We start from the raw sequence: 25,558 nt of genomic DNA, 5'->3' as shown, positions 1-25,558 counted from the left end.
AAGAGGGTTGTGAGAGCAGGCATTCATTGGGCAGGGCACCCAGCCCACCAGCTGCTACAGCATTCTGCAGTTACTTCCCCACTGCCATTTCATCCCCTCTGCCTTTCTGACAGAAAAAAGAGCACAGAAACAGGAGTAAAGCTCTTCTGCCTGTGCCAATAGAATCCTCTCTTCTTGCAGAGGAGGCAGCATCTTCGGTTCCAGTGGCAGGCAGAAGAGACAGGGAAGGGTAATTACCATGCAATGATTATTTTTAAAGCTGAAACAAAAATGACTAAATTTATATAAGAAGCAGATGTTTTATAAAGTATTAATTTTTAAAGCAAAATATAACATTACGGGCATGTGAAGCAGTACAAGCAGAACCAGTTTGTGACAACAAATGCTGAAGAGGGTGAGTTCATATCTTACCTCCCCTGGTCGGATTTTGATGTAGAAGTTGTTCCTCTTGTATGAAATTTTGAGAACCTTAGGCCAGGCAAACCTGTTTATTCTGAGTCTGTCACGGTATATCAAAAGACCACTTGCACAAACACCTAACATGATTTCAACTCCTTCAGAATCCTAGTAAATAAATAAGTGAAAGAAGTGGAATGAAGACTCTTTCCAAAAATGCTTAGTTTTCAAGGTGGTGTTTACAATTTTGCTATTTCATTTATATTTTCACTGTCAACTGTATCACCATCTAAAGCAAATGTGAACTTCAGTAACACCATTATTAACACTTAGTATCCATTTTTCTTTCTCCGTATTTTGAGCATGTGACCATGGATCAATGTAGCTCTCCATTCTCTGCTAAGGCAGTACACAAATCAGTGACTGGAGTTTTGTGATGGATGAAGTTAATAAGTGGGAACTTAATCCTAACCAGAGGTGTTACTAAATAGGTAAAGGACTGACCCAGGAATTCAGGTATCGCCTGTTCTGGATGGGACTGCACTCCCCCTAAAGGAGCAGGCTTGTATGTTGGGGTTCTGCTGGACCCAGGTCTCCTATTAGATAAGTAGCTGATGGTGGTGGCCAGATGTGCCTTTTACAGACTGATGAGCCAGTTGCAGCTTTTCCTGGGTGAAATGATGTTGTCATTGTGGTGCATGCCTTGGTAACATCTAGATTAAACTACTGCAATACACTATAAGTGAAGCTTCCCTTAAAAGAGCATGGCCCTTCACTGACCCTTCTTCCCCTTTGGGTGTCCATATTTGTTTGTATATATGTTTGTTTATATGTATATAGGTTTTTATATGTGTTAGTGTGTTAAGTGCTGTCATTTCTGACTTACGGTGACGTTATGAATGAATGGCCTCCAAAACATCCTACTGTCAACAGCCTTGGCTCAGGTCTTGCAAACTGAGGGTTGTAGCTTCTTGATCATATCAGTCGATCTCACATTAGGTCTTCCTCTTCTCCTGCTGCTTTCAGCGTTTCCTAGCATTGTTGTCTTTTTCAGTGACTCTTGTCTTCTCATAATTTTATCAAAGTATGATAGCCTTTTGTTGCCAAGAGAGGGCCCCTGTGAGTTTAAGGAGCAAGCGGGGGCCTCCAGAAGCTCAGCTGGAAGGGTGAACAGCTGGGCTGACACTGGTGTACCCATGTCACTGGAGGGGTGAGGACCATATCCTGACTGTCGGACTTTAAATAGAAACAACTTACTGGTGGGAAGGGAGGCGGGCGTTGAGGAAACAGCAAGCAACACAGAGGCAGCAGCTGGAGAGCAAGACTGTAAGCTGGAAGAAGAGGCAAGGTGGAGAGGGGCAGTGAAGGAAGCCTTGGAGGGATTGTTCTGTTGCAACAGACCCATTAATCAAGAGGAGGAAGACTCGACCCCTGAAGTAATTCCAGAATTAGAAGAGAGGTGAGCCTGTGAGGAAAAAGAGACTGGCGCTGTATGGAGAGCATAGAAACCCCGTCTGGAGGAGGCTACAGAGACAGAGCAGAGAAACCGAGGCCTATTATGCGTGCACATTTTACTGCATATTTTCAGAGCAGTAAGCCTTTAATCTTGACTTTGGATTCTGTGCCCGCCTTACTTTCTTTTCCCTCCGGTGTATCTATTCTGCAGCTACAATAAAAAACCATGCACTTTTCTAAATCAGGGTGAAATTATGCAATTGTCCTATCACAGATGCACAGTAGCATCCAGCAAGCACCTCCCATTTAAATCCTTGTGGTTCAGGTTTTGCCCGTGCATTTTAGTATTAGTTTGTTGAATAAAAGGGAACAGACAGGAATGCAGGCAAAGGGGGAGAACCCAATGTTGAAATCGATAAGCCTTTTCTTGAAGCTGATAAGCAGCTGCAAAGCCTCATTTTCCATATTGCAAAGCACTAGGGGATTCTCTGCCGTGTTATTGGCCACTGTGAAAAATGGGAAAGATTCACACGATCTCATAACATGGGGGAACATGCCGAGTGTACAGAATGTACAGTAGAACCACTGACACTGGTACTGCAAGCTGTGATTGTTGGCAGCGTCTCTCTCTCTCTCCATCTCACATCAATTTCATTCGGCACTGATGATCCTCCCCCTTTATTTTGTTTGCATGCAGCACTGAAATCCCTCCCCCTTTTTTTGCACTGGGGATACTGCCATTTGCCTCCTCTCTGATCCCTCTTTCAGCAGGGAATTAAACCTCACACAGCTCCTTTTAAACTCCCCCCCATTTTAATTTTTTATTCAGTAATCCAAGACTAATGATAGTTCCATATTGCTAGATTCATACAACTTGTCAACCCACCCTTTAAAACAAGGGAAAAATGGAGCTTGTACATCGATGAAGGGGGGAGGATGGTGGAAGTTGCAGAATGGGTGGAACAACCTCGATGTGGGTGGGGGGGTGACCTTCAAGGGGTGGCAAAAAGGCGAGGGAGAAATCCAAGGGAATCGGTACACTTTTGAATTACCTTCAGCTTGAAAGCAAAAAAACGGCAAAAATTGGCACAAAAGCACTCTCAGAAAACCTGGGGAAACAGCGACCAGAAAGTGAACTGAGCGCTGAAGGGAGAAAAATCAATGCACAATGACAAAGAAAACCCGAATGACATGCACGGAGAAAGTGAAGGAAAATACCAGTGCATAACAGGCCAGAACTGAGAGGAAGCTGCCCTACAGAGCAGAGGGGGAGGGAGAAGCAGCAAAGATGCCTGGGCACAAGGTTGTAAGTCAGCTTTACTTCAGAACACGCCTAATTAAGAGGTGATAATGTGCATTCAGGGGAAGAAGGAGAGTTCTTCAGAAATAAAAGGGGACTGGTGAGAAATAAAAGAAAGCTCTGTAGGACTATAGCCACTTGAAAGCAGGTTTTAAGAACTTTGGTAGTTGTAGTCTACGGTACAAGGATCCTTTAATATAACAGATTGAGAAGTTAGTTCGCTGGCATTATTGACAGGCCTTGAGCACCATGGCCATTTGGGTGTTACAGGCTAAAAATGCTAAAGGCATGGATGGCTGTGGGTTTTCAAAAGGGCCAACCTGGAGTATAATATCTGTCAGAAAAGCAAGACACATCTTGGTCTGAGACCAATAAATGTCACACCTCTGTTTAGTCATTTTAGCTTCTAGAGAGTTCAGGTTTCATCTGATTTAGAACCCACTGTTGTTGTTGTTTTTGGCGGTCAATGGTTACCATAAAACTCTCCTCCAAAACCGCACTTCAAAGGAATTTACTTTCTTCTTGTCAGCTTTCTTCATTGTTCAACTTTCACATCCACACACAAAACTGGGGAATATTATGGTATGAATTATTTTGATCTTGGTTGCCAGCAACACATCTTTAGACTTAAGAATATTTTCTAGTTCCTTCATGGCTGCCCTTTCCAATTTCAATCTCCTTCTGATTTCTTGGTTGCAGTCTCGCTCTTGGTTGATGATGGAGCCAAGGAATAGAAAATGTTTTCAGAATCAACCTTAAAACTGTGTAATTCTCCAGTAGTCATTACTTTTGTCGTCTTGATGTTCAGTTGTAACCCTGCTTTGGCACTTTATGCTTTAACCTTCATCAGTAGTTTTTTCAAGTCTTCACTATTTTCTGTCAGTAATGTGGTGTTATCTGCATATCTCAAATAGTTAATACTCCTTCCAGTAACTTTCACTCTACCTTCATCTAAATCTAATCCAGTTTTCCTTATGATATGTTCTGCATACAGTCTGAAGAGATAGGGAGATAAAATACATCCTTGTCTGACATCTTTGTCTATTGGTAACCACCAATGTTCCCTCTAAGCTGTGGAGTCTAGTGAGCAAAAATTCTGCTTTGTGAGCTACTGGCATTAAAGTTGTGAGCAAGAAATTTGGCTACTGCATAAATTAGTCTGCTCTGGAGCCCTCCTTCCTGAGCTAAGACAAAAATCTGTGAGCTGGATGCTAAAAAACTGTGAGCTAGAGCACACTAACTCAGCTTAGCGGGAACACTGGTAACCACCCTGTTTCTCCATGTTCGGTACTGAGACTAGCTTCTTGTCCAGAGTACAGAATACATGTTATGAACCAAGACCAATCAGATGTTGTGAGACACCCATTTAAACAACTCTGCTCAGATGTAAATCCCATTTTACTACGTGGAGGGGGATTTTAAGATTGCACCTAACAGTGCAACCCTGAGAACACTTTCCTAGGAGTAACCTCCATTGAAAAGACCTCAGTAGGATTCGGAATAAACTTGTGTAAGACTGATCTATCAGTAACTTAGAGGGGCAGATTAGGAGGCAAAAATGAACCTGAAAAGGCTCCCATCCCCTGGTCTGCCTCCTGAAAGAGGGAGGAGAGAGGGAGAGACCCCTGGTCTGCCCCCACATGGGGGGAGGAAGCAGCACGCTAGCTGTGACTTTCACTCAGTTTGTTCGTGCCCACATTCTGGATTCAAGAACTCCCTTTTGCTAAGTGAAGGGTCTTCTGTCAGAGACAGGTTCTGCACTTAGTGAAAGGAAATATTTGGCTCCAGCCCCAGGAAAGGCTTGTATAACGTGTACTAGCTTATCTGTCAGCACCCAATCTAGCACTAAATTGGCATTTACTCAGATGCACACAACGAAAATCTTCACAAGAAAGGATTTCCTATTGACTTCAAAGTACAGGCATCTCTGTTGTACATACCAAGTTCTCACCAATGAAAGTACGAACATATGTACCTTACACAGAGCCAGGCCACAGGTCTATCAAGGTTAGTAAAAAAATTAAAAAATAAAAAATAATAAAAAGTATTGTCTACTCTGATTGGCAGCGACTCTTCAGGTTCTCAGGTAGAGGATGTTTCACATGACCAGTTACCTGATCCTTTCAGCTGGAGATACCAGGGACTAGGACCTTCTGCATACAAAGCAGCTGCTCTAATGTTGAGTCACAGCCCCTTGATTCAAACAACAACAACTATGCTTGTACACAAGGAGCCTCTGAAAGTGGTGAAATATGTATATATAAAGGTGTATGTAATAAAAAATAAAACTCAAATGTCCTATTGCCATGGTTCATTATTTTCCCCCTGTAAAATGCACTTTTTTGTAGTATTGATAGAAACCCTGGAGTGATACCTATTCTTTTGAAAATTATTATGCTTAACATTGGAATATATTTTTTCTATAAAAAGTATTACTGAATTTGTTTTTTATTAAGTCCATAAATGGCTCCAGGTCTGTCTCTTTTTAATATATGTGTTTTTTGCAAATTTCTCTAGAAGTGCACTGGATATATGTTTTTGATATTTGTGCTTATCTTAATATTTTCATGCATCCTCATTTCTTTTGAAATCTATGCATCTATCATATGTGTGTGTCTTCATTTCTGAAATAATCTTCTGCAGCCTAAACCAGTACATTTTTTTTCTCCTGTCCAGCAACTTTTCTCAAGAACATGAATGAATTTTATTCTGTTCATGTATGTGATCCTGAATGGAGAAATACAAGACCCAAATATTAACAAACCTAACTATTTGCAGCTTTGGCAGACACACTGCTTTTTCATATTATACTCAGTCTTATGTTCATATAAGAAATGTGTATACCGCTTTTCAGTCAAAAGACTCTTGCGGCTAACAATAAAATGATCAACAAAACAGTCTAACACAACCTTAAAATCTTTCAAGACACAGATTAATTTAGTAACATCCAATTTATAAGAATCACAGCAGTCAAGTCCACGTAAAGCATTCAGCATCCTGTAATAACCTCAGGACCCCTCAAAGAAATGGAAGGAAAGAAGTTGTAGCACTACTACAACACCATAACCAAAACTCTGCATATACAGATATGTTTTAACTTGGTGCCTAAAACTCATTAACCTAGCAGCCATGTGGACAGAATTGGGAAAGGAGTTATATAATCAAGTTGCTACTGCACAGAAGGTTCTATGGTAACCCATCTCACTTCTAAAAATAGAGGTAAGCATAGCAGGGCCTCATCATGATTTCTTAACTGAGAATTTCTTTCAGTTTGTTAATAAGTTCCATTTTAATAATTATAGAACACCACTTAATTAAAAATGAATACTTTACAAAATATCTAGTTGTGGGCAAATTACAGAATTTAACAACAAAATTCATCCATATTTAAAGCACTTAATATGAACAACAACAAAGTGTGTTAAGTATTGCATGAAATAAAACAACAAGCAGAAACTCGGCCAACAGATGATGCATTTTCCTACCGGCTCTTGTGGCGGTATCAGCATGGGGCATTGGCATCACTCTCAGGAAAGCTGGCCTGCATGCCCATTTTCCTGAGCATGGGGATCCCCTTAAGGAATCTTGGTGTGAGGGTCATGCCCAGGTGGCAGCGGAGACCACTCCTGGGTGGCCGCCCTTGTGGGATCCAGTGACCTGTCATCCCAAGGTCATCCCAAGGGATCAATGACTGGCAGGCGGGTCAGCTGATGAACAGGATCCGGTACCCCATGCTGTGCCAAGGCTTCTTACAGCTGTAATCAATAAAGCTGTGGCCAATTATATTCCAATTTTATCCAAAACTGTGTGTGCATGTGTGATTCCAAACCTCGGTTAAAAAAAGGGGTTATTGACAGTGGAATAAGGGAACCCCTTGCCTTCGGTGCCCGCCTTGCCCTCCCCTTGTTGCTGGGGCTGCAATATAAATTAGAGTTCTGTTCATGATGCATACCTTGGCATGGTGTAGATCTACTCCATACATGGACAGTTTTTTGGCATTCTCCAGGAAATGCATCTCAGCTTCTGCAGGTGTCATTCCCCTGACAAGCATCAATAAGTATGGGTGAAAATATATTTTAGAAAGAACTTAGAAAATGCATTTATTGTGTGTACTGATTTAAATGAAAGATCATAATGATCTTTCATAATATTGTGCACTTTTACCACTTTTCTCTTCCCTTAACTGGGAAAATCAATCAGTCTGTCTGTCTGTCTTCATTCATTTCCATTTGCTTATTTTACCTGTGGCTTTTGTGAAGCTCTATTACTTTGTCTTCCAGTTCTTTAGTATGGTTTGGTGCAAAGCGAAAATCACTGACATAATCACTTCCATATTCCTCTGGATCATAATCTCCAAGTTCTGACTGAACTGTATAGGAGCCCAGCAGCGCTAGTGTAACAAAAGAGCAAGGCAGCCGTCCAGAAACTATGTCATCTCTCAACTGCAAGCACAGGTAGTACCTGAAAAAGATTTTTAAAAACAAAAACAAAGACTATGACGCCATTTACCTGAAAATGTTAAACTGAATTTAATAACAGGAAGTGCAGTCCTGTAACAGTAATACAGATTGCTGTAATTTGAGGAGGGGAAGGAAGGCAGGAGGAAATACACAAAAGTATAACTGAGATCTTCCTCTTATAAAAGTGGGCTATAATAGGATTTTGCAAGCATTCCTAATAAACAGCACAGTTATGAAAATAAAGCCTTCACACTTTGAAATATGGAATATTCATATTTAAATTAAATTCTTGAGATTTGCAGCATGTACTTTTTAGCAGATAATGTCTATGTTTACTAGTCCTAAATTGGCATACCAACTTCTTTTTTAAATAAAGTCAGCTAAAACAGCAGTAGCCTTTCCCTTCTTATTGATTTTTTCCTCACGCATCTATATATGCTATTGTGTTGTATGTGTTGTTATTAGTTACAGCATTCAACAACAAAATTCATCCTTATCTAAACACTTAATATGAACACCAACAAACTGTGCAAGTATAAAACAATGAGCAGAAACTCAGCCAAAAACTGATGCCTTTTCCTACCACCTGCTAATGTTAGAATTATGGTGATCACTTGACAATATATGGACTGTGGATAAGTAGAAATTACTATCATCAGAAATTCGGAGGCGGGAACAACTTAGAAACAGTGCTCATGTTTGAACTACCTGGTGATATCTTCCGAAAGCTGGGCAGGATCAGGAGGGTAGAATTTCACATTAAATGAGAACTGCCAAGCACCACCTGCAAGAGTATAAAGGATTACTGGAATTACTGGTACACTGTGCCCCATAACGGTTACTGAGTTGTAACTCAGTAACTCCAATGCTTTCTTAAAGATTCAAAGACATTTTTAATCTTAAACATTCAATGACACATCTCTTCCCAAGCAGGGTTATAACTCTTAGCAAATAATAATTTGTCCTGTATTGCCCATAAATCTAGTATGCAAACAAACTGTTTTTTGACTAAGATGTAGTTTATGTAATAGAAATGAAAAGAGAGAATGCACTGCTAGGTACACGTTCAGCAGTGTTTCAAAGTCTGTGACCACAACTAAGTGAAGCACACACAACTGTATCTAGGATACACCAATCAGCACCATCTTAGCACAAGTGCTTCATCTTTATCATGAACAAAATTGCAAAGACAAATATAAAGGTAACTACTAAAAGTCTGCTCTAAAAGATTTAGGATTAGGTAATATTACTGATTTATTTCCATAGCTACATTAGTTTAAAAGCAGCAACATCAACATTTTATGTTCTATAAACCATTGACATGAAAACACTGCTACTAAGGAGCAACTAAAAAGAAATGGATTCCAAAAAGACAATGCCAGCAAGTTGAGAGGGCAACCCCTGGACAAAAATGCATTCTGGAACTGGGAGGAAGGAGGCTGCAGTAGAGAGAGGTGGTAACCTGCATAGGAACTTTGCAGAGAATGGTCCACAGCAGATTTTGTCCAAAAGTGTCCTTCTGGGTAACAGCACCTTTTCTGAAGTCAAAGGGGTTGCTGAGAGGAAGAGAATGATAAGAAAGATGCACCTCCATGAATCTATGATGCAACCCTGAATGTTTTATGATTAAGCATGGTGTGGTAGTTGGAGCATTGGGCGTTGACAGGGCTTGGATACAAATCCCTGCTGATCTGCAAAGGTTACTCTGGACCAGTCACATACTCAGCTTAACCTATACCACAGGACTGTTGTGGGGATCTAAAATGTGACAAATACATAAATAATATGATCTATAATAAAAAGAGTAAGATTGAATGAGTGGTTGCTGGGCAACTTCAAGTATACTCAAATGAAGTAGATTGTTCGGATTAATTCCACTCTGGTTTCAGGCCTTGTTATAGGACTGATATGATCTTGGTCACCCTAGTGGATGTCCTGCACTAGCAAATGGACAGAGGGAGTACAACAGTATTGATTCTCCTGGTAGCTTTCAACACCACTGATAATGGTATAATTCTGGACCACATTTGGGGGTTAGGAGTAGGAGACACTGTTCTGTGGTAGTTTTGGTCCTACACTTCAGAGTGTGATGTTGGGGGACTGCTACTTGACCCCTTGGCCTCTGGCATCCCACAAGGTTCTGTCTTGTCCCCCATTTTTAAACACTGATACAAATCTTATGCTTCCAGCAGATCCTAGAGGGGCTGTGGAAACCGTGAATTGGCATCTGGGATATTTAAAAGCTAACAAGCTGAAAGTTAATCCTAACAAAGTGGAGTTGCTACTACTGGGGGGAAGGTTTGACATTTCCTGTTCTGGATGGGGTTACACTCCTCCTAAAGGAGCAGGGTCATAGCTTGGGGGTGCTGCTGGATCTGGGTCTCCTGTTGGATAAACAGGTTCCAGGAATGTTCAGGGGCACCTTCCATGATCTTTGACTGGTGAGCCAGCTGTGGCTCTTCTTGGACAGAAAAGATCTTGTCACTATGTTGCATGCCTTGGTAACATCTAGAAGGGATTACTGCAATATGATCTAAATGGGGCTTCCCTTGAAGTGTGTCCAGAAGCTACAGTTGGTACAGAATGCTGCAGCCAGAAGGCTGACTGGAATGGGTGATAGGGACCATATTATTCCAGTCTCGTTACACCCACACTGGCTCCCAATGCAAGGAGCCAATGCAACCATTGATCTTTAAAGCCTAATGTAGTTTGTGGCCAGCATACCTTAAGGGCTGAACCCTCCCATATGAATCTCCCAGATCACTTCATCTTCAGAGGCCCTGCTTTAGATGCCCCCAACAGATGGCTACTTGAGAAAGGGCTTTCTTAGCCACAGCACTCAAACTCTGCCCCCCCTCAAGAGATTTGTCTGTATCCCTCTACCACTATCATCTGCCAGCAGGTGGCATTTTGTTGGCATTCCCTCATTAACTCTCATTGGCCTTCCTTCTCTATGGGTCTATGTGTTTGTATGCTTTATTTAATTATTTTAAATATTTTATATATATATATATTCTGTATTTTAACGTTGTTTTGCGTTTCTACCACCTTGCAGATCCTAAGTAAGGTGGAAAAGCCATATACAAATGTTTTAAATATTCACATGAATATATGAATTTAACCATTCTCTTTTTCAAATGAAGAACCATGATGCCAATTGCCCCTTATACTGGCTGTATCTTGACACAAGAAAATACCATCTAATAACAGAGTAAAAAAATAATGTTTATTTCACACTTAAATCAGGCCATACATCTTTATAACTGCAATGCTGGGCCTTTTGTTTCATTTGCTTTGCATTTTGAAGTGTTCTATTTTTAACTATTTAAACTGAGTGATGAATATATATGCTGAAGGCATGTCAGGTTCTATTACCATAGCCTTGCTGTGTCTGACAGAAGAGAAGCCATGCTAATCTTGACAGTACAATGTCCATTAAACTGCCTGCAAGTTTCCTACAGGTACCACTCGTTAGGGCTTGGATTGCTGTTGACATGGTTGAGCCTCTGCTGTATATAGAGCCTTCCATACCTTCTTGGCTCATCCTTGCCTATTATAGATTTTTTTAAAAATTGTACATTCTCAGCTTCTTCACCTAAGGTGGCCTTATAGATACTTCAGTTGGAAACTATTGGTTTTTTTCAACATAGCCAGAATTTTGTATTGCAATTTATAAAAATCTTATTAATTAATTTCAATCAGACTTCAAAATACTTGGATGTTATTTGTTTGCAGTAGAAACAGCAAGAGAAAAATAAACTGTATCAGTTGCATAAATGTAGACATACCATTCCATTAAAAAGAAACATATAATTCAGACTTGCTTTTCTCATAGGGTAAAACCAGGAAACGGATTCAGAAACAACATTTCTATGCAATGCAAGGAATTGTGCATCATTATGGTACAGTGGCCCAATGGAGTCCTGTGTTCTAACAAGTACACATGTAAGATTTGTGTATTGTGTTAAGGATAATTTCAATGATGTCCTGAAGTACAATATGTTTCTAAAGAAATTCTCTGAAGCAGGAAAATGTGTACCTATAAAGACATCTTTTCATACAGTGAAATGAAAACCTAGATTTTTCTGTCCTGGATAACCTCTCATAGTGCACTCCTAAACAGAGTTAAATTCTTCTAAACCAACTGATTTCAATGGACTTAGAAGGCTGTAACTTTGATTAGAATTGCACAAATTATTCACAAATTCTAATGCAAATATAAGCCAAATGTGGTTGTCATTAGCAGAATACAAAATAAGAAATTGTAACACTTTTTCTTCACTTCAGTATTTAGTTTTATTTTGTAGCGAGAAAGACGCATTTTAAAACATTTAGAATAGTCAAAAGATTTCTCATTATACTATGCATCAAGATTTGTTGCTACAAATAGTACTTTTAAGTCATAATTCTAGATGGAGAACATTTGGTGCAAAATGTAATGCTTACATACACTTGACTATTGTAAGCATTTTTATTTGTGAAGTGTTAGTAAGAAAGAAAACTGGCATCTGTTTGGTGCAACTGATTCCATGTGTAAGAACTACATTAAGCCTACCAAAAAACATTTACATCTTCAAATGATACGTGACTTATTAAGGTTCTTGAATCACTGCACGTGTACATTTAAAAAATCAGCAATGGGTTGGATCCTATGAGCCACAAGTACAAAGAGGTTCTCTGCTAGTAGACCAGTGAGGAGGCCCTATTTCTTCCAATGCCACCTTCCCTTTGGAGCCATCGGTGCTGCATGGCATTCTGTCCAAGAGGGTCCCATTGAAGACAGTTCTAACCCAATATGTTTAAAGCAATAAAGCAACCAATTCATTTTATGGATAGCAAAGTAACATGGATGCCAAAGTTACTTAGAAAAAAATGGGGAAATGCAAATAAGAGATGAACAAGTAATTATCCTATAAGAACAATGGAATGTTGACAGTTCTGCAGTAACCAAGAAAGGGCCATTTCTCCTTAGAGGCCTCCCCTGCCTCTCCCCACTATGTACTCACAGCTCTGCTGGCTGCTTAACTGGTGTCTAGCAGAGATGAGGAATGAGCTCTGTGGCTTGTCTCTGCACCATCCTTGCCTGAAGCAGCAGCAGACTCCACCATGAGGAGCCTGCAGTAACAGAAGGCTTTTGCACATCCCTTCTTACTTTGCAGTCACTCATCTCCAGTCTTCAGCATAGAGCTGGGGGGAGACACCATATCCTGAGGTAGAGCGGCCACTTTGGCTGTTATCTACCTTAACTGCCTGCGAAGGCCAGTGCCTGGGCTCATGCTTGACTCTCTGCAACCTGATCAGGGAGGAAAGCACCTCTTGTGTAATTTTATTTTTATTTATTTTTAACATTTTTACCCTGTCCTCCCCGCAAGCGGGCTCAGGGTGGCTGAAGTCTTTCCCCAGGTGTAAGAAGTCTTTCCCCAGGTATGTTAGGTGGCTGAGGTAGGAAGGAAGTGCTGTTCTGCAACACTACTGCAGCTTCCTCTGTTGATCTCTCTCTGGTCAGTTGCTCTGACCGGTGCTGAGCTGGAACCTCCCTACCTAAATGGTGAGAGCCCCAACCAGGGCAAGAGAAGACTTGTGAGTGGGAAGGCAGCTTCATGTAGAGCTATTCTGCCCTGGGCACTGGCCTGTGCCTCTAACCCTCCCTCTGACTATGGAACTGGGGTGGGGACAGGAAAACTACAGGGAAAAAATGAGGGATTTATCCTGCTCTAGTAGGAGCAGATCTCATAACTTGCAGTCTGCTAGTCAGACAAGGCCAAATTTGGTGTCATTAGGAAGCCCTTACCTCTGGGGCTTCTCAGAAACCTGAAGGCCCTGCCAGTGGAAGACACTTTATTGACAGTGCAAACTGCCTTCCCACACCAGAGAATATATAAATATCCAGTGATATTTATTTATTTAGATCATTTCATGCTGCCTTTCCACCCAATCAGGGTCCACAAGGCGAGGAACATTAAAAACAAAACAATTAAAATACAGTTACAATTATACAATTCAATTAAAAACATATAAACACAACACTAGAAGGTGGGCCAATAACCATTAGTGGACCTATGCCAGACAAAACAAAAAAGTCTTCACCTCTTGGTGAAAGACAGCGATAGAGGGAGACAGACGAATCCCCCTGGGGAGGGAGTTCCAAAGTTTTGGTGCCATGATGGAAAAGGCCCTTTGTCAGGTTGCCAACTGTCCAGCCTCAGATGTTCGGGGCAACTGAAGCAGGGCTTCTGAGGATGACCAGAGTGAGCAAGTAGGTTCATATGGGAGAAGGTGGTCATGAAGGTACGTTGGTCCCAGGCCTGCTCCTTTGAGGGAGTGCAACCCCAACAGGGGGAAACCCATTTCCTCTGCCAGACCTTTCTCCCACCAGTAGCACCTCCATTTTGTTGGGATTTATTTATTTAGAGAACTGTTATGCTGCCTCGCCAGGGAACCTGTTTAAGGTAGCTTACAACCCCCCCCCTAAATTTAAAATTTACCCTTTGTTAGCGCGATCTAACACCCCCCAATTTAAAATTTATGGTTGAAAAGTTAATGTGAAAATAGCTACTTTCCACAAAACAGTTATACTACATAGAAACACAAGATGTTCCAACATGCAGGATAAGGCATGGTTACAGCTTTCAACTGGACATTCACAACATCACAATACTGTCACTTGCAATGTGTCAAAGATTGGGCAGCAGCATGACCACAGTCCCAACGTTCAGGCTTCCAATCATTGCTATGGCTGTAGGCCCATAGCTATGGTGGGGCTTCTGGGGGCTCTGCCCCCTTTCTTAAAGACACAGCCCCACAAGAATTTCTGTAAATGCTTTTTTCAATCATTTTTAAACATTTTTTAAAAGGTGTGTGTTCCTTTAGTCAGAGTGGGGTGCTGTAGTTGACTACTTCCCACACTGAGCAAGGGGTTGAAGTAGGTGACCTCTAGGATCCCTTCTAACTCTGTGCCAGGAAACTAGTCTCCTTTAAGAGAGTTTTTCTGCCTAAATGTTAGCTTTCTTGACTATACAAGTCATCACCCCCACCTGCTGGTTTGTAATCAGAATTGTTGCTTAGGCTGGCAGAAGTGATTAACTTGCAGCAGTTGAGAACTGTCATCTAAAGTGTTTGACAGCTTGCAATTTAGAGATCTATCCTGGTAACAGCTTTCTACTAGCTAAATGGCTTTTCTTTCTGCACTGAGAACCTCAGCACTACCAGGAAAAAAATGTGCCCCAGAAGCCACAAAATCCTGGCTATGTGCCTGTATAGCTGCCCCGATGGCAAGAGGGTCAGCATCACCAGGCCAGCCAAGCCAGGCCAGCTCCTCTACATAATCAAGCAACCCCTTTAAAGAGTTGCCAGCTGCAGCTGGGCTATCAGTCAAACAGGGAACATATGTGGGAGGTCCAGGAAGGCTGTCGTGCAGGTGCAGGATTAAGCCTGCCCCATATAAGGCGCCAAATGGCAGGGCGGGAAGAAGGCTCCAGCTCTTCTCTTCTCCTGGCTGTGGAGGAGAGACTTGGGAAGAAGGAAGGCAGAACAAGGTGCAGTTAACCCCCTCCCCTCTCTACATCTGAGTGCTTTGCCGACCTCAGGTCTCAGCTGGAACTATAGAAGTGGACAGGGAGGACCAAGCAGTCACAGACCCCCTGGATCCCCACAACAGTGTTACTTTTGAAAGAGACAATTGCATTATTCAGAAGTTCTCCTGTATTGAACCATCTATGACAACATGTTGTCCAGGATCCAAAGACTCATACACCTAGATCTAAATAATCTGTTCCAAGAGAAGTCTGGTCATTTAAGTCCTTAAAACACAGATTTTGTATTCTCCTGAACCCAGGTATACCTTCAAATTCTACAGTGGAATCCTTCAAATGTAAACATTAAAAACAATGTTAGATTGTACTGAAAAACCTGTGCTAGAAAAAGCTTTTCTTTTCCACAGGCACGTCTCCAATTACATGCTACACCTTTTATCCTGGAACTAAAATCCTTACATAACGTGTTACAACAGAGAGTTCATTCATCTTTTCCTAGTTTTTTCATTTCTCGTTTAATTTTTCCAGCAGTCTTTCAGAACAATCTATTCAACACTATGTAAGACCTCTATTTACAAATCCTAGAACATAAATAGACACCTGGGCCTCTAGATAATTTCCTCTATGTCTACCTGTTAGTCACTAAGAGGGCTCAGTTAGGCTGGAAAAAAAAAATGGCTTCCCTTATATACTAATTTTTGACCTGAGATGTACAGTTCCCAGATTTGCTTGGAAAACTGTCAAGCTAGGCCAAATCAGCATAAATCTGACTAGTGAGTTGTTTCCAACAGGGCTATGACTGCCCTTTCCTTTTACCCAAAAGAGCAGATATTTATGGAGCATGAGATTAGTTAACATGGCAGCCCCCAAAAGCCAGATGTAAAACTACTCAGCATGAAGAAATTGACTGCCCCTGACACAGAAAATCAGTCCTTAAACTTGTACCTTCATTTTTTACCCCCTCCTTTGGGTATTTCCAGATGATTAGCTCTAAGACCTACAATAACTCGGACTGAATTGAAATAATGGTATGATTCATACATTTTAAAAAGTTTGTAATTATGGGAAGAACCCTAGGGAATCCTTGGACTAATCCTTGGCCCCCCCCCCCCCCCGCATTCTGCCCTACCCCACCCCATCTCACAGCTGGGGGGGGGGACCTGCTTTTATGGCAAACCATGCTTTATCATGACATTAAAAAAAGGAAATACTTTCTGTAACATGAACACTTAACCTTTTTTAAAAAAATTGCCCAGCAAAATGCTGATTTTTTTTAAAAAATTGCACCATTCTCCTCTAATAAATAACCGAGCACAACTTACTTCGGATTTGCTTCTTTATTTCCTTTGCTGGATCCAACCAGTTCTGAAAAGCAGTATTTTAAATATCTGAATCAGATGCATAAGAAACATTGCATTTCAAACTAAGAGCAAATGAAACAAAACAAAGATATAGTTCTAGGGCCAACGTTAAACACAAATGATTTTGGTGAGAGAAAGCTAGATGCATGCTTTACATTCTCACTGAAAACAATTGGACCTAAAATGGCTGCATCATATCCAGGGTGCGCTTACTTTCTTTGGAACCAAAGTAATTCAAAGACCACCTCCTCCCATACTATCCAGCCCACTAGCTGTTATTCTTCACACAAGCCCTTCTCTCCGCCCCCTTGACCTGCAGAGATGGTAAGTCCTTCCTCCTGAGGCTTGCCCAGCTCCTGTCCTGTTCTTTTTTATGCACCACACCAAAACATTTCTTTTTACCTAGTATTTTAACCAAGGATTTAATCTGCTAAAATTGTTTTTATAAATTGCTTCTAGCCTGTGGACTGTTATGAGGACCTTTTAGGTTGCTAGATGTTTTGTGCCCTGGGCTTTGAATGTGCTTGAATGATCTGGATTTTTATGTGCTTTGATGCTCTGGTTTTTCAAGTGTTTTTAATGGCTTCATTTATGTTTTTATTATTTTATCTTGTTTTATTTTGTGAGCTGCTTTTAATTTTTTTATTGCATAGCATTAACCAAATGATAATTTTAGAATTACAACACCTAGGAACACGCTCATTAAAAAAAAAACTTTTGTGTCTTTGCCTGTAACAGACTAAACTGAATAAAGATGTTGGAGGCAAATGCTGTCCACCTTAAAAATTACCCATAATGGTCCATCCAAAAACTTGCAAATCAGAGTGGAGTCTGTATACAGAAACACCATTTCCTTTCTGACCCCACCCCAGTCAAAGCGTGAGTAGAGATTAGGCTATCCATTCCCAATACAAGGATTTATGTGTTTCTTCCCACACATTCACTGAAGGGCGCCAAAGAGCGACTCATTTTGCAAGCTTTTTGCTTTCTTAGGCTCTTTTGCTATGGATAATGCCTATTCATAGGTCACTGAACTTCATGTGTCAGCATCATCTGAGAAACACTGTCAGAGTAATGTGAGCTTTGAAAGAAAACTAATAGCAAGAATAAATCAATTTTTGTGTATTAACATTATGCTACATTACAAAGCTCAATAATTTTATATTTTTTAAAACCAATGTGGGGTACCTGAATAAATTCAAAAGAACACGAATATACATGACAACAGATTACCTTTCCCCTGCCCCTTAAGTAACATGGAACAGGCTAATCAAGCAGTGTCCTGTTTTACACTACCACAACAATTTAAAATTATATAAAAGTTGTACTTTTGCAAAAAAATAATAATTACGAACTGTTGGACAGTAACCAGTTTTTAAACCTGATAACTTTCACAAACACTGCCACAGTTCCATTTACTTAGGTGTCTATGCTTGGATTTTAGATAGTTTTCCCATCTTTGAAATGCTGATTTACCTTTTGGTTTTCCATGTCTCTGTATGTTAGCCCAAAGTAGTCCTTCTCCAAGAGATTAAGGTGCTCACACACTTTGTCAAACAGCACCTGACCCTTTGAGCGTTTCTATGGGAAAACACAAAAGAAAATGGCTGTTAAAAATAGACATCATATTCAGGATTCTTAATTTATTTCTTGAAAATGTTTATATGCCACCTTCCCACCCAAATAGGGTCCCCATGGCAGTGAACAGCTAGCATTAAAACATTTAAACATTAAAATAACATTTAAAAATGTATATAAAATTTAACAATACAAAAAACATATCAACATACAAACAAACACATACAACCAGGAAGGTGGGCCAATAGTAGCTTACTCGGGATATGTCAAATGAAATAAAAAAGTCATCACCCACTGGAGGAAGACAATGACAGAATTAGATGATCAAGAATCAGATCATCAAGAAATTACTGAACTAGATCAAACAAATACTGACTTGATTTCACATAGTTTTAAGGGAAATATATGTCACATATACGGACATATCACTAAATCAACATTTGCAGCTATGATATTTCTTCTGTTTCCCAGTACTGGTATTTGGCGTGGTAGTGTTTTTTTCTGAATACATTGCAAACCTTTTACAAGCAACAGAAATAATTAGTGGCTCTTGGGGAAATCCATTAGAGGCAATATTGTGTATGCAAGTTCTAAGATGAGTCACTGCTAATTATCAGATCCACTGGCTTCTAGACAGCAGAATTTGTTGAAGACTGCCATGCTGATCTCATGAACACTTATTTGGAAGCAAGCTCTGATAACAGCCTGAGCTAGATGCCACAGACATTCCACCATAATTTAGGCATCTCAGGTCAAAGAATGATTTTGTGCACACCTACGCAAACACAGACACTGCAAGATGAGGTGCGTAACACTGAAGTATTATTACTAGTGCGTATTTGCATATACCCACAATGTTAAAAGAATTTCATAATGATAAGCTGCCAATAAACATTCAAACTTTAAATAAACCGGAATGTAAAAAGTCATACTGTGGAATTAGATATAATTATTTAATGTTAAAATGTACATATAATAAGATCATAGGATGATGAAATCATTACACAGCATAGAGCTTTTAGCACTAAACAATCATAAATAACATGCAGACTTCCCATCCTCATGCAAACAGACAACATTCTGTAGAAGAATATAATGTTTTTATTTAATATATGACCAAGCTTATTTTCTTGTGAGGATACACAATGTTAAAGATACCAATTCTATTATTCTATTCTTGCTGAACTTTAGCCACTCTGAGCCTGCTTCGGCGGGGAAGGTGGGGTATAAATCAAATCAATCAAATCAAATCAATATAAATACATCGTGATAGCTTTGTGACAATCTATGTCAGGGGTCTCCAACCTTTTTGAGCATGTAGGCGTATGACATGGTGGGCACAGCAACAAAATGGCTGCCACAAAATGGCATCCACAGGCAGAGCCAGCCACACGACTGCCACAGTTAACTTCAGTAACACAGTGTAGATTCTTGTGCTGTGGTGGCAGCTGCTGCCAAAGCAACATTTTTAAAAACCTGCACAGCCAATCAAATCTCTGTTAGTGAGTCAGAAGCCTTGCTGGGCAAAAGTGCTACCTGGCCCCACCCACTTCCTGAAAAGACTTGGCAGGCGCCAGGAAAGGTGCTGGAGGGAGCCACGGCGCATGCAGGCATCATGTTGGAAACTCCAATATTTTTTTCTTTTTTAACTTTTGTGGATTTCGAGTCAAACAATGTAAATTTAGTTCTGTTATAGAATGCTAACGGTATTTTAAGAATGTGCATATGTGTAAACATAGATTTCTTTTCTACTGAACCTATTTCTATTTTTTTTTTAAAGAATTCTGTCTTTTTGGTGATTCTGTCACTTTCCAGAATAATCACTATGTAAAACTTTAGTGATGGGTTAATTGCACACACTTGAAAATCCACAAAGCATACTGGTTGTACAATGCAGGAGTCTGAGATTTCAGAGCAATTTTGTTTTAGGAAACACAGAACACATACATAATCATTAGGTGTTAAGTACCTAAGCAAACAAAAATTGCATAAAGAGGCACAAAACAGGAACAGGAATACATGTTTAATTCATTAGAATTAAATAACAATATTCAGCACCGTTGAAATAGCACTCTTCACCTAAACCGCAGTACAAGCCACACACTATGTATAGTCATTCCATTCTGCTCCCCCCCCCCCTCGGTTAAATATTTAGTCCCAAATTATTTTTCAGGAAGAATGAAAAAATTAAAGCTACTGTAAAATCCCTAATAAACTATTTACTGTGATGGAAATATGAAGTACAAAGAGCAAAATTATGCACTAATGACACAGGTTAAATTAAATTCGATAGAACTGTCCCTTCCCTTACTAATGGATGCTAAGTGACCACCGAGTTTATCTGTTAGGGAAGTGTATGAAGGAACCAATTCAGGACAATGTACAGAAGCCACCAGGGTTGCAGATTTAAAAACCTTGTGCTGTATTCTCGCGTGTGTGCAGGATAGGGCTACCAACCATTCCAGGTAGGGCCTGGAGATCTGCTGGGATCACAACTGATTTCTAGACCACAGATATTAGTTTCCCTTCAGAAAGTGGCTACTGTGTGTATGGGGTGGTGGTGGTGGGGTGGTGGTGGACTGTATGGCATTATACCCCACTGAGGATCCTCCCCAAAGCCTGCCCTCCCAAGGCTCAACTCCTAAATCTACAGGAATTTTCCAACCCAGAGTTGGCAAATCTGGGGCTCAATGCTGTAATGCAGGGTTCAATCCAGAACATATCTGTTGGTTCAGGACAAAAACTAAATAAAATGCATGTTGATAACATCTGTAATATATGCTTTCAAATATCTCCTAATTTGTTGGAAGTGAAGGACTGTATACTGTCTCTTTGCCTCAGACTATGGGAGAGGGTGATCCTGCATTGGCTTTTCCCTCCATTGTTTTACAAAACCCACGTTGGAACAGAAATTCCCCTCTGCATTACATGCCGCTTTTGCTTTCTTTTATCATTGGGTTTTATGGTACCTTCTGCATAGATTTATGGCTGTTCAGGGGTGACTTTGCAGTCAGTACGGCGTTGCCTTGAGGTATTTGAATGCGGTTTTGAGCTGCACTTTTCCCACCCAGTTGAGAAAATGTGGAGTGAATGCTAGATGCAGAATCAGCCAGAGTCAGAGAGCTAGACAGGCAGGGCACGGACCACCCTTCCTTTTACTCCTCTCTGGTGTTGTCCCTTTGAAGTGCAGATTGCTACTCTTAGGGAAAACTTCCTTCCTTCTGGCTTCTTCCCCTCTCCACAGACAATGACATGCTTCTCCATTTTGGAGATGGAGATGGAGGAGGAGGAGGGGAAAGAAGAAGAGTTGGATTTTATAGTCTGCTCACTACCTGAAGGAGTCTCAGAGTGGCTTACAATCACTTTCCCCTTCCTCTCATCACAACAGACACCCTGTGAGGTAGGTGGGGCTGAGAGAGTTCAGAGAGAACTGTGACTGGCCCCAGGCCACCCATCTGGCTTTATGTGGAGGAGGAGTGGGGAATCAAACCCAGTTCTCCAGATTAGAGTAGGCCACTCTTAATCACTACACCACACTGGCTCCTTAGCTAGACTAGATCAGAGAATCTCTGCTATCCTATCTAGAAATGGTGTTCCTATAATAAACTCCTAGGATTAGTTTTGCAAATATAAAGAGGCTCCATGTAACTTTTTTTCTTGCTCAGCACACACACTAACCAGATGAGCTCTGCTTCACTTATGCGCCTTATAATTCACAACCCAGTACTTGTGTACCAAGCAATTAGCTTCACTTACATCATCTGACAAGACTGAAATTAAGCAAAGTAAATTTAACAGAGTAAGCATGATGCTGGATTTTCTGCCCACAGTTGCTTTCCATTTCAATATCATTCAAGATGTGGAAGCAGAAAGGTAGCTCTGAGATTTATAGCAACAAAATTGCTGAGCTGAGAATAATACCAAGGCTCACTTGTGCAATTTGAATGTATTTGCACTTGTATTATGGCAATACGACTTCTAAATGACAGTCAAAAATCAAGGATGGGATGGTTCAGTTGGTAAATCCATGAGCTTCAACAGCTGTCTGCACTGATAAACAACAACAAACAGCTGTAGATTAAGGTCCTTCAGTAGAACCCTACAGATGGCAGGTACTTTGTTGATGTATACCTCTATTTTAAGAAATCCATAGATATTATAGTGACCACACATGAAAATTGGCTTTTGCACTTGGTGGCATGGTCAGTTTTCACTACATAGTTGGCTGTGACTTTGCTGATCCTATGTTTTAACTCTTGCACTTGTAAGTTTGAATGCTTTTAACTGGTAAACTGTGCATTTGAATCTGTTTTAATTAGTCAACTGGCAATTCTTTACGTTTTTGCCACCTTGAGCTCAAGGAGATTAGATGGGAGAGAAATGCTTTAAACAAACTGTCTGGCTGTGGGGTCCAGGGCCACTGCACCCTCCAGGTCCTCTTTTCTGTCAGCCCTGACTCAGGAAGGGTCTCAGAATTCGTAGAGATGGGGAGTTGGCAACACCTTTGGAACTGCTCCCTCTGACCAGCATGACTTCCTTGACTGACATGGGATAGGTCTAGCCCTTCCTCCTTGACCTTCCTTAGGCTAGCCTAAAAAGGCTTGTCTGGGTGTATGCTGATCCTGGACTCTCCCAATGCCCTCCCTTTAGGTGTGGGCTCATGGTGATTGACAGGAATTTGGGCCACTGGTCTCCCTAGCTGGGCCTTCCCTTCTTCTCCCCCATCCTCCCCTGAAGTTTTAAGAGGCCACTGTTCCTGACTGCACAGGCCTCAGGAGGCCCCAGCTGGCCTTCCTCTGGCTTGTTGCCAGGTACAGCCTGGTGCCTAAGCCCCAACTCCCATCTGAGGCCTCTGCTTGGCCTGCCAGGCTGCAAAGCTGCTGCCTGTTGCCTCCCAAGCATCAAGGATACAGCGCATCACTGCCCCAGACCTAGTGTTAATAGCTAATAGCCACTGATAGACCTCTGCTCCATATATTTATCCAATCCCCTCTTGAAGCTGTCTGTGCTTGTAGTCGTCACCACTTCCTGCAGCAGTGAATTCCACATGTTAATTACCCTTTGGGTGAAGTGTTCCATCCCCTTAATTATTCTAGCTGCCCTTTTCTGCACCTTTTCCAATGTTATAATGTCTTTTTTCAGATGCGGTGTCCAGAACTGTACACAGTATTCCAAATGAGGCTGCACCATAGATTTATACAGGGGTATTATGATACTGGCTGATTTGTTTCAATCCCCTTCCTAATAATCCCCAGCATAGCATTTGCCTTTTTTATTGCAGCTACACACTGAGTCAACGTCTTCAGTGAGTTACCTACCATGACTCCAAAATCTCTTTCCTGGTCAGTTACCAGCAGTTTGGATCCCATCAACGTATATTTATAGTTAGGATTTTTGACTCCAGTGTGCATGGCTTTGCACTTGCCCACGTTGAACCTCCTTTGCCATGTTGATGCCCACTCACCCAGCCCCCCAAAACTCTCTCACTTCACAAGCTGCTCTCTCCAGATCTTAGCTGAAAACTCATTTAACACTGAGGTTCTCCATGAGCAAGGAGGTTCTCAATTCTGCTGTTCTTGCTGTCTCTCTTATTCTGCCTCTTCTGCTCTCACTATCCACTTCAATAGCTTCTTTTTGATATGACAGAACTGGATGTATTCTTTTAAAAGGGCTACTGTCATCATTACTTCCCTCTTCTTCATCTTTTCTTACTTACTTGCATCATTACTTCTTCGAGAAGGGAAGATCCCTTCCTCCTTACCTTTAATTGAAATTTAATTTAAAGTGTGAGCTGCAATGGGTCACTGGCATTGATGGGTGGGGGTTACGGCTAAGAAGGCGAAGGAATCCCCCCATGAGTCTCATAGGTCCCCACTTTTGTATTTGAATAGCCAATTCAGAAAAATATGGGGATATTTAAATACAGAGACTGGACCTGTGAATGGACAAGACAGACCTTTCTATAAGCCTGAAAAAAAAATTTGAAATCCACAAAAAAATTACATTTGAGGTTTAAAAAACTCTGTCCCTTTAGCTTTAAGAAACAGACTATCACAGTGACCATTGCTAGGCAACCACAACAGGCTTGGTTTCTGACAGTAAGGGGCGGGGGGTGGGCCTTTTCCAGTGATATTTTGCCCTTGGAGGGAGGACTCATTTGGGCCAGACCTGGCAGCAACTACTGAACAACTTGCTACCAACCAATTTGCATGACTTTCCTAGGCCTGGCTATTTGGTACTGGTTAAGAGCAGCCCCCACAACAATGCCAGTGTGGTGTAGTGGTTAGAGCTTTAAACTACAGCCTCAAATCCTCCTCCTGTGGTGGAAACTCACTAGGTATCCTTGGGCCGGTTCCATATCCCCAGCCTAATTTACCTCACCATTGGGGGGAGTGGCCATTGAGACCGCCTGGATTTCTCCTGGTGGGCCAATGCCCCCCCCCCCATACATGCAACTGGGCCAGTCAGCTCTCTGACAGAAGGGTTGAGCCTGACCCACCATGCCCTGTGCAAGGCAGTAGAGGCAACACCCATCCAGCCTGAGTCGAGGAAAGGGAGACAGAGTCTGGCCCGCTGGGCCCTGCACTTGAGATGAGATGGGGGAGGTGGCAAAGCCGGGTTCAGCCTGCTCAAGGCAAGGCAGAGACTGACCCCTAGCCAGCCCTGATGTAAGGCAAGTTAGACACTGGTGCCTGGCCCAGCCAACCTGTTAAATACTGAGTTCCATGGATGAGCAGACCCCAAGTTTAGTGATCAGCTCAGATTTATTAGTGATTCAGCAGATACAAGGCAAAGCTCCAGGGCAACAGCCCTGTTTAAATAGCATGCAAACACCACACCCAACCACACCCAACTCCCAACAATAGGCTATTTACATAACATTAATTCCTCATGGGTCACCTCCAGAGTCCTGGTAGGCTATTGTTCTAGAGCTCCAAGCTCAGCCAGTGTCTGGTAGACAGTCCTGGGATGTTCCAGCCCCCATACATAACACAACCACTGGACCAGCCAAGCCCAGTGCCTGGCACAGCCAAACCCTGCACAAGGCAAGGTAAGGCAGAGGACAACACCTTACCCTAGCCCCATGCAAAGTGAGACAGAGGGCAGCCCCCAGCCTCACATGAGGTGAGGCAGATGACAGTGGCACCTGGCCTGGCTGAGCCCTACATGAGGGAAGGGAGCTGGTGGCGCCCTGCACAGCTAAGCCACACACAAATATGGTTCTCTTCCTCCCACCCCAGGCTCCTCATCCCTTTTTATTATCATCTTCCCAAAACTGTCTCTTCCTATTATTCCAAGTGAATCTCTCCCTTATTATAATTGAGTAGTGGGCACCAAAATTCTAAAATTGGCCCCTTTAGTGTTAAGCCGGAAGAACTGCCACTCAGAAGACACTGGCTGGGTTGACTGGCTGCTTTGTGCAGTCCCGCCCAGCGTCCCAAGGTCATTTGCATATGGAAGCTGATTGGACTTCAC

At 41.6% G+C, this 25,558-nt stretch overlaps 1 protein-coding gene across 6 annotated transcripts in view; it reads right to left on the bottom strand.

The window, feature by feature from the left end:
* The window catches only part of EPB41L3 (erythrocyte membrane protein band 4.1-like 3), a 167,218-nt gene that overhangs the window by 62,180 nt on the left and 79,480 nt on the right, over window positions 1-25,558 (bottom strand). For all 6 annotated transcript variants that reach the window (XM_015420232.1, XM_015420226.1, XM_015420231.1 and 3 more), the window contains exons 4-9: window positions 17,981-18,085; window positions 16,466-16,508; window positions 8,320-8,395; window positions 7,394-7,612; window positions 7,104-7,191; window positions 412-564 (exon numbers count right to left, since the gene is read on the bottom strand). In XM_015420232.1, coding sequence (XP_015275718.1) covers window positions 412-564; window positions 7,104-7,191; window positions 7,394-7,612; window positions 8,320-8,395; window positions 16,466-16,508; window positions 17,981-18,085 — 684 coding nt within the window. The remainder of the gene's footprint in view (window positions 1-411; window positions 565-7,103; window positions 7,192-7,393; window positions 7,613-8,319; window positions 8,396-16,465; window positions 16,509-17,980; window positions 18,086-25,558) is intronic.

Source organism: Gekko japonicus, unplaced genomic scaffold (genome assembly GCF_001447785.1).
Source record: "Gekko japonicus isolate JY-2015 unplaced genomic scaffold, Gekko_japonicus_V1.1 scaffold209, whole genome shotgun sequence".
Taxonomy (NCBI): domain Eukaryota; kingdom Metazoa; phylum Chordata; class Lepidosauria; order Squamata; family Gekkonidae; genus Gekko; species Gekko japonicus.
The sequence above is the reverse complement of the archived record's forward strand: the minus strand, read 5'-3'. Positions and strand labels throughout refer to the sequence as shown.